General features: G+C 43.2%; 1 protein-coding gene across 1 annotated transcript in view; it reads right to left on the bottom strand.

Moving 5' to 3' along the window:
* The window catches only part of mei-41 (ATR serine/threonine kinase meiotic 41), a 213,916-nt gene that overhangs the window by 179,262 nt on the left and 21,306 nt on the right, over positions 1–13,348 (bottom strand). Inside the window, exons 8-9 of the mRNA XM_080277708.1 lie at positions 6,971–7,098; positions 6,636–6,751 (exon numbers count right to left, since the gene is read on the bottom strand). Of these exons, the coding sequence (XP_080133834.1) occupies positions 6,636–6,751; positions 6,971–7,098 (244 nt within the window). The remainder of the gene's footprint in view (positions 1–6,635; positions 6,752–6,970; positions 7,099–13,348) is intronic.

The raw sequence follows: 13,348 nt of genomic DNA, 5'->3' as shown, positions 1-13,348 counted from the left end.
TTACCACATGCTTCTCTCTCCCCCTTTTCCTTTGTATAAAGGAACAATTATACCTGATTTCCAATCCTCTGGAACCCTTCCCTCTTCCCAAGCCAATCTACACAACTTCCACATCCACTCCACAACAATCTCACCCCCATACTTCAGCATTTCACAACACACTCCATCAATTCCTAGGGCCTTTCCCATCTTGATTTTCTTCATTGCTTCAACTGCTTCTGCACTACTGATCTCTGCCTCCCTCCTCTCACCTCTTCTCCCAGCCATTCCCCAACCACGTATACTCGCACTGCTCTCACTCTCTACATTCAACAAATCCTCAAAGTGCTCCTTCCATCTCCTCGTTTTCTCTCTCTTCTCCACCAACAATCTATTATTCCCATCTTTCACTCCCCTGCTATTTACCCTTTCACATTGTCCTACTTTCTTTACCTCCTTCGAAAAAAATTTCTTACTCTCCCTCCACTTCACACTCAGATTCAGCCCAAATTCTTCATCCACTTGCTTCTTACTCTCCTTCACCAATTTCTTCACCTCCCTTCTCCTGCTCACGTATACCTCTCTCTTCTCTCTTTATCTTCTCCCCTACCTATACTCACTAGCCAGTCACTATATGCTTTCTTCTTTTGATCCACAGCTCGTTTCACCTCACCATTCAACCTGGCTGTCCCTTGCACATCTCTGCATCTCCTCCTCACTCCACAAACCACCTCGCACGTTGCACCTATCTCTTCCGTGAATATCTTCCACACTTCTTCCACCCTTTCCATGTGCTCTAACTCATACCTTCCCAATCTTTCTTCCACTATGCTCTTATACTCTGCCATTTTCTCACTCTCTTGCAACTTCTCCACTCTTTTCACAGGAGCTGTTTCCTCCTGTCTTTCCCTTCGTGCAATAAGCAATAATAAAAATTTGACTAAATACATTGATCAATTGTAAAAAACATTATGTACTTAATGATTCACACACACACACACACACACAGCCGGAGAGAGAGGTCGTCCCAGGCATCGCTCCTAACCTTGAGTAGTTTCAGGAATTTTGTCTGTCCTGTCTCCTAGGGTCTTTCTTTAAATTTAAAATAATGGAAGTTGGTAGACTACCAAAAATGTAAAGATTTGTTGGCAATAGTATACATGAATGTTTGTGGCTTATTCGGTAACAGCTGTTTAGGTACTTTACCGGTACGTTAAAGATGGCCGAAAATGTAAACAATGAGGGAATGGAATTTCAAGGATTTGATGCTAATACTAATGTCATGGACCTGGTGAAAACATTAATTATGAGGATTAGTGAACTCGAAAAAAAAGTAGAGAATCTAGTGATAAAGGATGTGTCAGGAAATACGGAAACCACCATACAGAGTCTAATCCAGTCCAACGAAACAGCCAATGAAGAGATTAAGAATTTGAAGAGGGAGAATGTTGAACTGAGAAGGAAACTTGAAGAGAGTACTAATAAAACGGAGAAGGTGAGTAATGTACTAGAAGAACACAAGGCAAAGTGGGCACACGTAGAAGAAGAACAGAAAGAAGTGGTCAGCTTAAGAGAGATCATCCAGGAAGAAAGGGAAATGAACAAGAAAGAAATGGAAGAAAATGTAGTGAAAATACTGAAGAAAAAAGAGAAAATAGTGAGAGAAACTGTAGAAAGGAACAGATGTGTGGTAGTATTTGGAAACAGGGAAGAGGAAGAAAAGGTTAGGTTCGCAAGACTCGAGAAAGACACGAACATGGTGAGAGGAATATTAGGCAAGATTGACCCCGAAGGAGACAAGTGGGTAAAAGGAATTGAGGAAGTAAGGAGGATAGGGCCTTATAAGAAAGGGGAAACAAGACCAATGAGAGTCAAGTTTACATCACAAAGTGTAATAAATGAGATACTTAAAGTGACCTGGAAATTAAGCAAAGAGGCGGGGATGGAAAATATTATAATAAGAAAAGATCTGAATGAAGAAGAAAGAGAAGTTTTAAAATCATTAAAGGAAGAAGTAAAGGAAAAAAATGATAAGAGGACAGAGGAAGAACGTAATATTTTTTTTTGGAGAGTATTGGATATGAAAGTAAGGAAATGGTATTTAAGGAAATAGAAGTGAAGGAAACTAGGGGGGATGGTTGTGAAAGATCAGAAGTTGAAGAAGTGGTACGGACAGAGAGTAGGAGAGAAGAGGGTATTAATAATGTCAAAAATAATTTGAAGGTGATATATACTAATGTTGATGGTTTCATGTCGACAAGGATCGAAATTAATGATTTCTTGAGAGAACATGAACCTGATGTCATGTGCCTTGTAGAGACCAAATTAAGAGAAGATATTGATGTTCATTTGGGAGATGGTAAATACAAACTGTGGAGAAAAGACAGGAAAGAAAAAAAGGGAGGAGGAGTGATGATAGCAGTGAAGAACAACATAAATGTAGATACTGTGGAAATGGGAGAAGGCAGGGCTGAAGTGATATATATGAAATTAGAAACTGGAGAGAATGTTAAGAGAGATATGGCGGTAGTGTATGTTCCCCCAAAGACGAGAGCATGGAAGGATGACGAATACCATGAGATGTTCTCTGATATGGCTAACTACTGTACTTGCAAAAAATAATTGAGAAAAGCAATAATATAATTTTGGTGGGTGACTTTAATTGTAAAGAGGTGAACTGGGAGGAATGGTACTCGGGAGGCGGCGAGGATTCGTGGGGTACTATGTTATTAAATATAATAATGAATAATGTGATGACGCAGTGGGTCAAAGAAGAGACACGGTTTCGAGGTGAGGACACACCAGCAAGGTTAGATTTACTGTTCACCAAAGAACCCGATGTAATAGAATCATTGGAATATCTCTGTCCTTTGGGAAAAAGTGATCACGTGGTCATTGAGTTCCAGATGTTAATAGGAAACGTCGAGCCAAGAGACGAGCTTCATAGACAGGGAAGATACAACTTTGGCAAAGCAAATTTTACAGGATTGAGAAACTTTTTTGAAAATGCGGATTGGAGAAAATTCAGAGAAACAAGAGAGATACAGAGGAAGTGGGATATCTTTCTAGACCTCTATAATTTGGGAGTGGAAAATTTGTACCAAGAGTAAGAGGGAAAGAAAACAGGAAAAAGGAGTGGTTTAATAGAAGGTGTATGATAGCACAAAAAGAGAGAGATAAGGCGTGGAACAATTGGAGAAAGAGAGGTAACGACAGAACAAAGGAAGAATATAAAAGAACAAGAAACGAATACACAAGAATACGTAGGGAAGAAGAAAGGAATTTTGAGAAAGGTATAATTGACAAATGCAAGGATGAACCCAAACTGTTTTATAGATTTGTTAATGGCAAACTGAAACAAAAGGAAGGAATCACCAAGCTGAAAGTAGATGGAGAGGTCTTTAAGGATGCGGCAATGCAAGCAGAAATAATGAACAAACGTTTCCAGTCAGTTTTCACTAAAGAAAAGGAGCTTGTGGAAGGGGAGGGAGTGATTAGAAATGTTCCGGTGATGAAAGATATAAAAGTGGAGGTGCAGGAAGTGTATAAATTACTGGAAACTCAAGATGTAAGGAAAGCCCCAGGACCTGATGGAATTTCTAATTGGGTACTGAAGGAATGCAGAGAACAACTGGCGGATAAAATTCACAGCTTAATTGTATGCTCACTGGAAGAGGGGAAAGTGCCAAAAGAATGGAAGAGGGCAAATGTGGTACCAATTTACAAAGGAGGAAACAGGGAAGAACCCCTGAATTATAGACCAGTGTCTCTAACCAGCATGGTCGCAAAATTGTGTGAGAGAATCCTGAAAGATAGATGGATAAAATATCTGGAAGAGTTGAATATTTTGGCTGAATGTCAGTTTGGATTCAGAAGTGGAAGGTCATGTGTTTCAAACTTGTTGAGCTTTTACTCAAGAGCGATTGATGTGGTACAGGAGAGAGATGGTTGGGTGGATTGTGTGTACTTAGACTTAGAGAAGGCCTTTGACAAGGTACCTCATAAGAGACTAATGTGGAAACTAGAATATATAGGAGGACTAAAGGGGAAACTTCTGGAATGGATGAGAGACTTTTTGAGAGACAGACAAATGAGGACAGTAATAAAGGAAAAGATGTCTGGATGGAGGGAAGTAACAAGTGGAGTCCCTCAAGGCTCAGTGTTGGCGCCAGTAATGTTCCTGATTTACGTAAATGATATGGTAGATGGAGTGAACAGTTATGCGAGTCTGTTTGCTGATGATGTAAAGATCTTGAGGAAGATAGAGGTTGAGGAGGATTGTAAAATACTGCAGGAGGATTTGGATAGGATACACAATTGGAGCCGGACGTGGGAAATGAAATTTAATGTAAAGAAATGTAAAATATTGGAAATGGGTAAAAAGTACCAGGAGACCATCACTGAATTATTTTTTGGGTAATGAATTAATCACAAAAAGGAGAGAAGAGAAAGATTTGGGAGTGCTGGTCCAAGATAGTTTGTCACCAGAAAAGCACATTAACAAGATAGTTGGAGAGACTTATAAGCTCTTGACTAACATAAGAGTAGCATTTCATTATATGGATGAGGAAATGATGAAAAAATTGATAGTGGCCATGATCCGCCCCAGGTTAGAATATGCAGCGGTAGTGTGGTCCCCACACAAAAAGAAAGATATAAACAAGATTGAGAGAATACAAAGAACAGCAACCAAGATGGTCCCCAGTCTGACAGACCTGTCATACAGAGAGAGGCTGGAAAAACTGGATTTGCCTTCGTTAGAGGAAAGGAGAAAGAGGGTGACATGATTATGTGTTCAGGACCATGGTGGGAGTAGATAAAATTGACAAAGAAGATCTGTTTGTATGGGATAAAGAGAGCAACAAGAGGACATGGAATGAAATTGAAAAGTCAAGCTGCTTGAAGGATATCAAGAAATATAGCTTTCCTTACAGAAGTATAGACTTATGGAATAGCCTGGACAAAGAGATCGTCCAGTCTAAAAACTTAAACGAGTTTAAAGTTAAATTCGACTTATTGAGAAACAGCGACGGAAACCCACGAGCATAGTACATTCCGTGTATATCACAATTAGGTATATTCTTAAATATTTGGAACGACTTAGACAAAGAGGTGGTGCATGAGAAAAACATTCATGTGTGTAAAGGTAGACTTGATAAATGTGGATATGGAGACAGGACAACACGAGCATTGCTCAATTCCTGTATACTACAAATAGGTAAATACAAATAGGTAAATACACACACACACACACACAAATCAAAGACAGCACAACTCTGTGTTTACATATTGATGGTGCTGCCATTTGGTGTCTGCTGGTAAATATAACTGAAAGTCTCCAATGCAAGCATGGATTTTTAGGATAAACAAGTGCTTGTAATATTTTATTGATCTATATTTTTGGTGATTTTATATTCTCTTTTCACGAATCATGCTGATACTTTACATGCAATCAAGTGAGTTGGAGACAAACACAGCTGGGGCAAGATCAACAAAGAAGTGTGGACAGATGCTATTTCTAGTGTTAATATGAGAAAATGTTTTGGTCCTGCTAGGGTCGAGCATACCTCATTCCTTCTCTTATTCATGCCTTCCTCCTTCTTTGCCCTATCCTTCCCCTCCCACCCCCCCACTGAGTTTACTGTGATATCATGTGCCTATCAGTGGTATGCTGCCTGTGCTACAGCTGCCTTTTTCTTCCGCAGCATAGGACACGGCAGGGATAGTGATGCCATGGTGGCATCACCAGTCGCCTGGCCATTCACCAGCTCAGGACTCTGACCCAGTCAAAGGCAAGTGTCCATTAGGGATGATGACAAGGGTGTCTCCAGTCCATAAACAAATGCAGTACAGGTAGGTCATCATCCACATCCTCCCCCACCTCCACCTCTCCTTCCCCTCCCCCACCGCCTGTGGCTGTGGGCATGCACGTGGTCATGGGCTTCCTTGTGATGCCAAGAGGCGCCTTATTCTTGCCAGATCATGACCGAGCAGCCCCGACGTCGGCAGGCTTGACACTTTTGTGTGGGAGGAGGTTGAAGGTTTCTAGCCTACCCTACCTGCCTTTGATGTGACTGGGGCAGGTGTTCAGAGGCAGCACCTTGTGGCAGGAGAACCAACCATACTGTCTTTTTTTCATGCAATACTTACCACTACAATTATGTAGTACCTGGTGGAGGAGATAAACTTTCATCAGGCTATATCTGTTCATATGTGTCCCTGTCCCAGAGTAGTAAAAATGAAAGAATGGAAGGTAATGGAGGTGGGGGAAATGTATGTGTGGCTTGCACTGACAATGATAATGGCACACGTAAAGAAGCATATCATTCACAATTATTGGTCTGTGGATGAAGTCTTATACACACCTGTCTTTAGTAAATAAATGGCCCAGGACAGGTATTTGGTCATTCTAAAGTCCCCACACTTCAACAGGAGCAATGGCCCAGCCCCAAATGACAGGTTACAGAAGATCAGGCCATTTCTTACCATGCTGAAGGAGTCATTTCTTAGGTTTTTCCGGTGGCTTCAGAAAGTGGTTATTGACGAGTCGCTCTGAGTAACCCTTCTATTATACTGCATTCACAAACAAAACACTTCTATATAGAATGGGTAGATAGGCAACCACAGAAAATATAACCAATGAGGAAGAAACTAACGTTTCAGAAAGTTTGCGTTTCCGGGTCTGTGTCCTGGATTGTGATGTCTCTGATGATGCAGGCAGGGCTGCTACAACCTCCTCCTTCACAAGACGTATTAACAACACACTTCCTACCTGAAATATGAATACAACAGACTTGACTAAGGACTTAACACTGAAAACAAAACATGAATAAACATGACAAAACACTACTTTTAATGAGTAGTGTATCATATGACCAATATTAATTTACTGCTACTGTGTCTTAAAATTCTTACAATTTTAATGGTATGACACTGACGGTGGCGGTGGTAGTGGTTATGAAACAATAACAATGATGTGTTATATAATTACCTGTGGCATCAAAAGGTTGTTCTTGACACATTCTTGAAGAGCTGAAGAAGCTTCACTGAAGTGTGAGGAGGAGCCAATACAATCAACTAATGCGCAGAAACACTGAAGAATGGGTCTTCTCAATTCGCCTATGATGAACAGGCAAGTTAAAACTATAAAATCATGAAATAATCATTCATGTATTAATTAGCCAATAACAATTTCCATTTGCACTAAACCACATTACTGTAATTTTCAAAATTCTGCCCAGGTTAAGTGCATATCAAGTAAGAAAAGTCAGATATCTTGTATGAACACTCAGTGGCTCGGGGAAAGTTCAGCATTATTCATTAGCCACCAGTTTGAACCTTGAAATGTGCAATAAGCAGCATCAAAACAGTAGCCACTCACACACCTACTGTATCTTCCTCCTCCTCCCCTCCCCCCCCAATCATCTCACAAGCAGTCAACAGATAGGCGAGTATCTGACTACTGCTTCGAAATTAATGCGAACCCTTGTCCTAACAGGCAAATTGGAAGTAAGAGCAGTTTGGTGAAACTGACTGTTTATTAGTTCCAAATGCAGCTGAGACAATCTGAATAAAGGCAAACAGCATATTTCGATAAACTGACTTGCAATTGTTCACATAAACTTTCTTTAGATTTTAACACCAATTTTCAATGCATGGTCACCATTTTTGCTTATACAATTGCTATGATCCCCTACAAAGCATCAGCAGTTGATGTATGGTTGCCATTTTCACTCAGCTGACCACTACAATCACCATTTTCACTTATACAGTACAACTGCTATAATCCCTGCGAAGATGGCCTCTGAACTTGGCCACTAACAGAAGATTTAGTTTAAGTGATCGAACAACAGTGTGGTCTTGGATTCAAACAGTGAAGTGAAATACCCACCAGTTTATATGAGTGGGTAAGCTCACTGTCTCAGTGGAGTGAGGGGCCATTAGATCTGAAATCTGTCAGAAATGAATTCATTACAGTGAGGGTTTACTGTACAAGTCCCATATTTGGAGGCTCAAAATGGTGAGCAAATGAATGACACAAAACATTTCAACTGCACAGCATATACTATTAAAACATACAGTAAACCCCCACTATAACGAACTCGTTGGAGGAAGCCTGATCCGATAAATCTGATAGTTCGTTATTTCAGAAGGTCCCCCCTTGAGGTAGGATTTCAAGCACTTGTTTGAAAGTAAATGAGTAAAACAGCATATTCTTGAACTAAAAATGAAAACTGTACCCATTTTACACTTACTTGGCTTATGATTTCACCGTTTTGCAGCTTATTTCACATTCTTGTCTCAGTACTTTATGATTCTTACAGTATTGCTATAGTCTGTTATTACAACTCAGCAATCACAATGGGGAGAAGGCAATTTCAGGTCAGTTTGGAGTAAAAAGCGTTGGAAAACGTGTACTGCATCCCACTATGCCTCAATTAACAGACACTGTTCGTTCCAGCCGATGGAAATTTGGTAACCTTCAAAGTGTCCATTAAATCTGATACTAAATGCATAGCAGTAAACCATTCAGAGAATTATGGTACAGTACAGTACCTAATAAAATCAAGTTGATGAGCTCCCATGGAAAACTTAAACAAAGCATTACAGACATTATGTTATACAATGATGCCAAATACTGTACCCATCACCATCATCATCTAGATCTCATTTCCCAAACAAGCATAGGGTGAGGGAGGGCTGGGAGAGCATGAAAAAGCCTTTTAGGAGCAGCTAATCAAAAGCCAGCACAATTGAATGAGCCACACTTTCATTCTCTCACTATTCACAACCCCAGACTTCTGACTCCACCCCACAGGCAAAAACATCCCCACTTATGCACTACACACTACCCGTCAGCTGGAGTCATCTATCATTCCATCATGAAAAACATGGATACCTAACCTTTGTCATATGCTCCTTCACACAAGATTCTTTTCTTCCAACCATCTCAATCCACTATCAATTCCGTAACAAATTATCCTCCCTACCTCACTTGCTTACACAATGATTTACCATATCGATCCACCTTCTTCTTGGCCTACTACACATCCTCCTACCTTCAAATTCACTCAAATATACCTTTTTCACCAATCTATTCACACCCATTCTCTCCAAATGACCACAGAATCTAAGCACATGCTCTCCCTAGTGTCCACAGACTGTCTTATGTAACATTCATTCATTCATCATCCAATCCTACGTTGCCCCATGAGAAGCGTAGGAGCCCGGGACTAGGCAAACTGGTCCTGACATTTAAGATGTGAGTGACCAACCTCACTCATCCATGAGTGGTATTAGCCTACGTGAGCAATAAACCCCAACCTCCCTTCCAATACAAACCTTCACCAGCTCAATCCAAATGGAGCGCCGTAATTACCCACTGAACCACCGGGCACCAAAATTTGGTTATATGGTTACCACCCAGAGTAGTAAATGGTTTCCTGGTGTACACTCAATGTAGAGTCACCCACAGCAGAAGGAAGAGGAAAGACTGAAGGAAAGAAAGACAAAAGAGGGTGTAAAGTCACCCGTAGGCAGAAGGATCATTCACAAATTACAATATTCGTTATCCTACCCACTCACCTCAACCATACATATTCCTCAACAATACAAGTCCACTGTTCTTGCTCTTTCCATTTTCATGCCATATCAAAGTCTCACAACCATTTGTTAATGCAGAAACTAAAACTCCTTGATGCAAGCCTCTTCCGCAGACCTCTGTTTCGTATATCATGGCCTTCATGGCTCAAGGGCCAGTCATTTTCCTTCCTGTTCTATTTTATTCTCACTTTTTCTTGCACATTTGCCACCCCTTTCTATCACTGCACCTAGGTACACATCCTCACCCAACTGGGTGTATTCTTAACACACCGACCCTGGTGGCTAGGTGATAACTGCTGTGTGCATCCACTTTCAACTGTTATTCAGAAACTATGTACCTTGAGAAACACAAGTAATTAATAACTGCCAAGTTACCATAACAGTGCTGAAGTACATAAGCCCTCTCCTCTCACAACATGTAAGTCAGAGTAACAATGCACACATATTGATATGAAAGAGTGAACTATAAGCACTTCAACACCCTCTAGAGAGTCATCAGTTGACTCACAAAATGCCTCCAGGCAATACAGTACCAGGGAAGTCCCAGGTCTTCTCACCACATACTGTTACATTCACACCATGCTCCTGGTGCCAATCAACCTTCCAGAGCTATAAACACTAGCAGGGACAGGCATTACTACCTTCTAAACACAATGGCTGGGAGACACCTCCCACCAGTGAAATACACAGAACTACAGGATCTGCCAGTCTCAGACCAGCAACAGCATCAGGATCCTCAGGACTTGACACCTCCTTCACAGTTACAGCAGCAATGACACCTTTGACAGTATTTCAAATTAATTTTACAGGCACAACAGAGCTCACGACCTATATTAACACCTACACTAAAACAAATATCTTAATCTCAGCAAATGTATTAACCCCTAAAACGCGGATCGTCGCATTTGCGACGGTCGGCCCAAAGGGCAGAACGGCGGATCGTCGCGTTTGCGATTTGAGTTAATTTTGAATAACCGCGGGCAAGCAGGCTCCAGCTGGTATTGTCTATCAGTCCTGCCACCCGTGAGCTATGTTTAGCACACTTGACCTTTGTACTACTGACCTCGGTTGTTGCCAAGTATCATTTTTTTTACCCACCCATGCACCGATGCGCGGCCCTCCCTCGTTGTGCGATATGGCAACGCGCGGACGGCTCATACGTGTCAACCTGCGCCGTCATCTCGCAAGCACTTTCTGCTATTGGGAAACGCTTGTTTCCCCAGTTGTCACACTGTCATTTTTTCGCGCGGTTTGCCCCAGAATAGCGTCAGTCCACGCGAATCTTCCACGGTGACACCATGTCCAACTCGAGCTCTTCCGAGTCTGTGCCTTCTAGCCCTCCGAAAAAGGGTTTTGTTACCTCAACCCCCTTCAAAACCTTACCAGGAACTACTAAGGGCCTAAGTGACTCTGCAATAGCCAGTGAATTGTTGAAAGCCTCGATGGACTATGGCAGTGACGTCGGTGTGTGGTCCAGCCTGGCAGAGTCTGACACACAATCAAGTGCAGAGTCCGGGCCAGAAGTGATTGTTTCTGTGCCTGAAGAGAGTGTATCAGTGCCTAGCACCTCAGCAGGGAAGGCTCCTGTGAGAAGGGGCCTTGAGTATGGGAAGGGGGCAAAAAGAAAATGGAGTGGTGACCCCAGCTCACTGCCATTGTCCCCTACGCCACGTCACGCCACCGCCAGCCCGCCACGTACTCCCAGCCTCATTCTCTCGTCCTCCTCCTCTGCTGCCCTGTCTCCTGAGTCGTCTGAGTCGCCTTCACCACCTCGAAAGGGAAGTAGACGTGCTACTTTACGTTCTAGAGGTTTTCGTAGGCCAAGTGTTCGTGTTGGTAGAGCTAAAACTTTGTCCCCTAGTATAAGGCTAGCTCGTAGTAAGGAAACTCGCACTAGGCAACTCGGCAGTCACGCCACCGCGAGTGACCTTGAACCCAGTGATAATGTCCCCACCACCACCACCACCACAACACCAACACGACCTGGGATAGCCTCTGCCTCACGTACTGTCTCACCGCCTGCCTCACCCACTCCCACACGACCTGCCTCACCCCCCGCCGCCCCCAGCACCTCCCAGCCTAGGCAGGGAACGCTGGATGCCTTCGTGTGGTCAGAGGGATCAGATTTTGTGCCGGAGGATCTGCCCTTTGATGACAGTGGGTGTGGAGTTCAGGCTGACTTCCCTGTCGACGAGGATGGTGAATGCTTGGACTACCTGTTGGCCTTCCTTGACGACGAGGTTATGGAGCACATCTGTACCGAGACAAACAGGTACGAGGGGCAATGTGCTACAGTTCGCGAAGGAGAAGGTGAGGCGGCCACGACATCCACGTCGCGGATGGCAGCATGGGTGCCTCTTACGATCAGAGAACTTTTTGTATTTATTGGATTGATGTTGCTAATGCCCCACAACTGGAAACACAAGCTAGAAGAATACTGGACTTCCGACGAGCTGTGCCCAACACCCATTTTCAATAAATACATGAGCCGCGATCGTTTTAGGCAGCTAATGACTTACCTTCACTTCGCGAACAATGATGAGCCTTCCCAAACTGACCCATTATGGAAAGTGAGGGGAATCCTGAACATGATCAAGGATAAGTTTACGAGGTTCCTGCGCCCTTTCAAGAAAGTCGTGATTGACGAGTCCTTGGTTTTGTTCAGGGGCCGTCTTCGGTTTGTGCAGTACATTCCAAGCAAACGGCACCGCTTTGGAATCAAGTTTTTCGTGCTGTGCGACTGCAAGACGGGGTTCATCCTAGACTTCGTCATTTACACCGCCAGCAATGTCGATTTGGATAAGACTGACCCCCTTGGATTCTCTGGTTCTGTGGTGAAAGTTCATTCATTCATTGCCAGACGCCATGTATCCCAAACGGGGTGGCCAAGGGCTTAGAGTTAATTGTTTTACAGGAAGGGGTACTAATCCTCCACCAACCCCACTTGACACGTAGTGGTGAAAGTGCTTTTGGAAAAGTACTTTGGCGAGAATCATGTCCTGTATACGGACAATTTCTATACCGCTCCTAAACTCGCCAAGTACCTTTCTGAACACGGCGTCGGCTCCTGTGGCACTGTCAGAAGCAAAAGGGCACATTACCCTGCCTTCCCCGAGGCTGAAAAGTCAAAGCGGGGAGACGTGCACCTGAAGAAATCTGACAAGATGCTTGCGATCAGGTGGCATGATAAGAGAGTCGTGAACATGCTCACCACAGTACACAAGGGGGAAATGCTGGCAACAGGAAAGGTCGACAGAAGGACTGGCGAGCCTGTGATGAAGCCTGATGCTGTCATTGACTACAACGTCAATATGCGGCTGGTGGACAAGTCTGATATGATGATTGGAGAGATTGACTGCCTGAGGAAAAATCGTCGTTGGTACAGGAAGATGTTCTTGCACTTGATTGATATGTGCATGTTGAACGCCTTCATCCTGTATAAAATCAAGAACAGGAAGCCAGCCAACTACTCTCTTAGAAGATTTTCCAAGACTTGTGTCTACCAGCTGCTTCAGCGTTACGGCCAGGTTCTTTCTACAGGTCCCAAACGCCACCCTCACACACCTCCAGACCGCCTACAGTGTATGGCCTACCTTCAGCGACACCGCCTGGAGCCACTGCCAGCCACTGCAAAGAGGGGGAAAGCACTGAGGAGGTGTCATGTGTGCAGCCACACTACCAGGCAGGACAGAACCTTTAGGCGCACCTCCTTGCAGTGCAAAGAGTGCAAAGTTCCCCTCTGTGCTTACCCGTGTTTCTTTGACTA

This window comes from Coenobita brevimanus, chromosome 71 (genome assembly GCF_032717465.1).
Source record: "Coenobita brevimanus isolate Jiangsu-jjx chromosome 71, ASM3271746v2, whole genome shotgun sequence".
Classification (NCBI taxonomy): domain Eukaryota; kingdom Metazoa; phylum Arthropoda; class Malacostraca; order Decapoda; family Coenobitidae; genus Coenobita; species Coenobita brevimanus.
The sequence above is the reverse complement of the archived record's forward strand: the minus strand, read 5'-3'. Positions and strand labels throughout refer to the sequence as shown.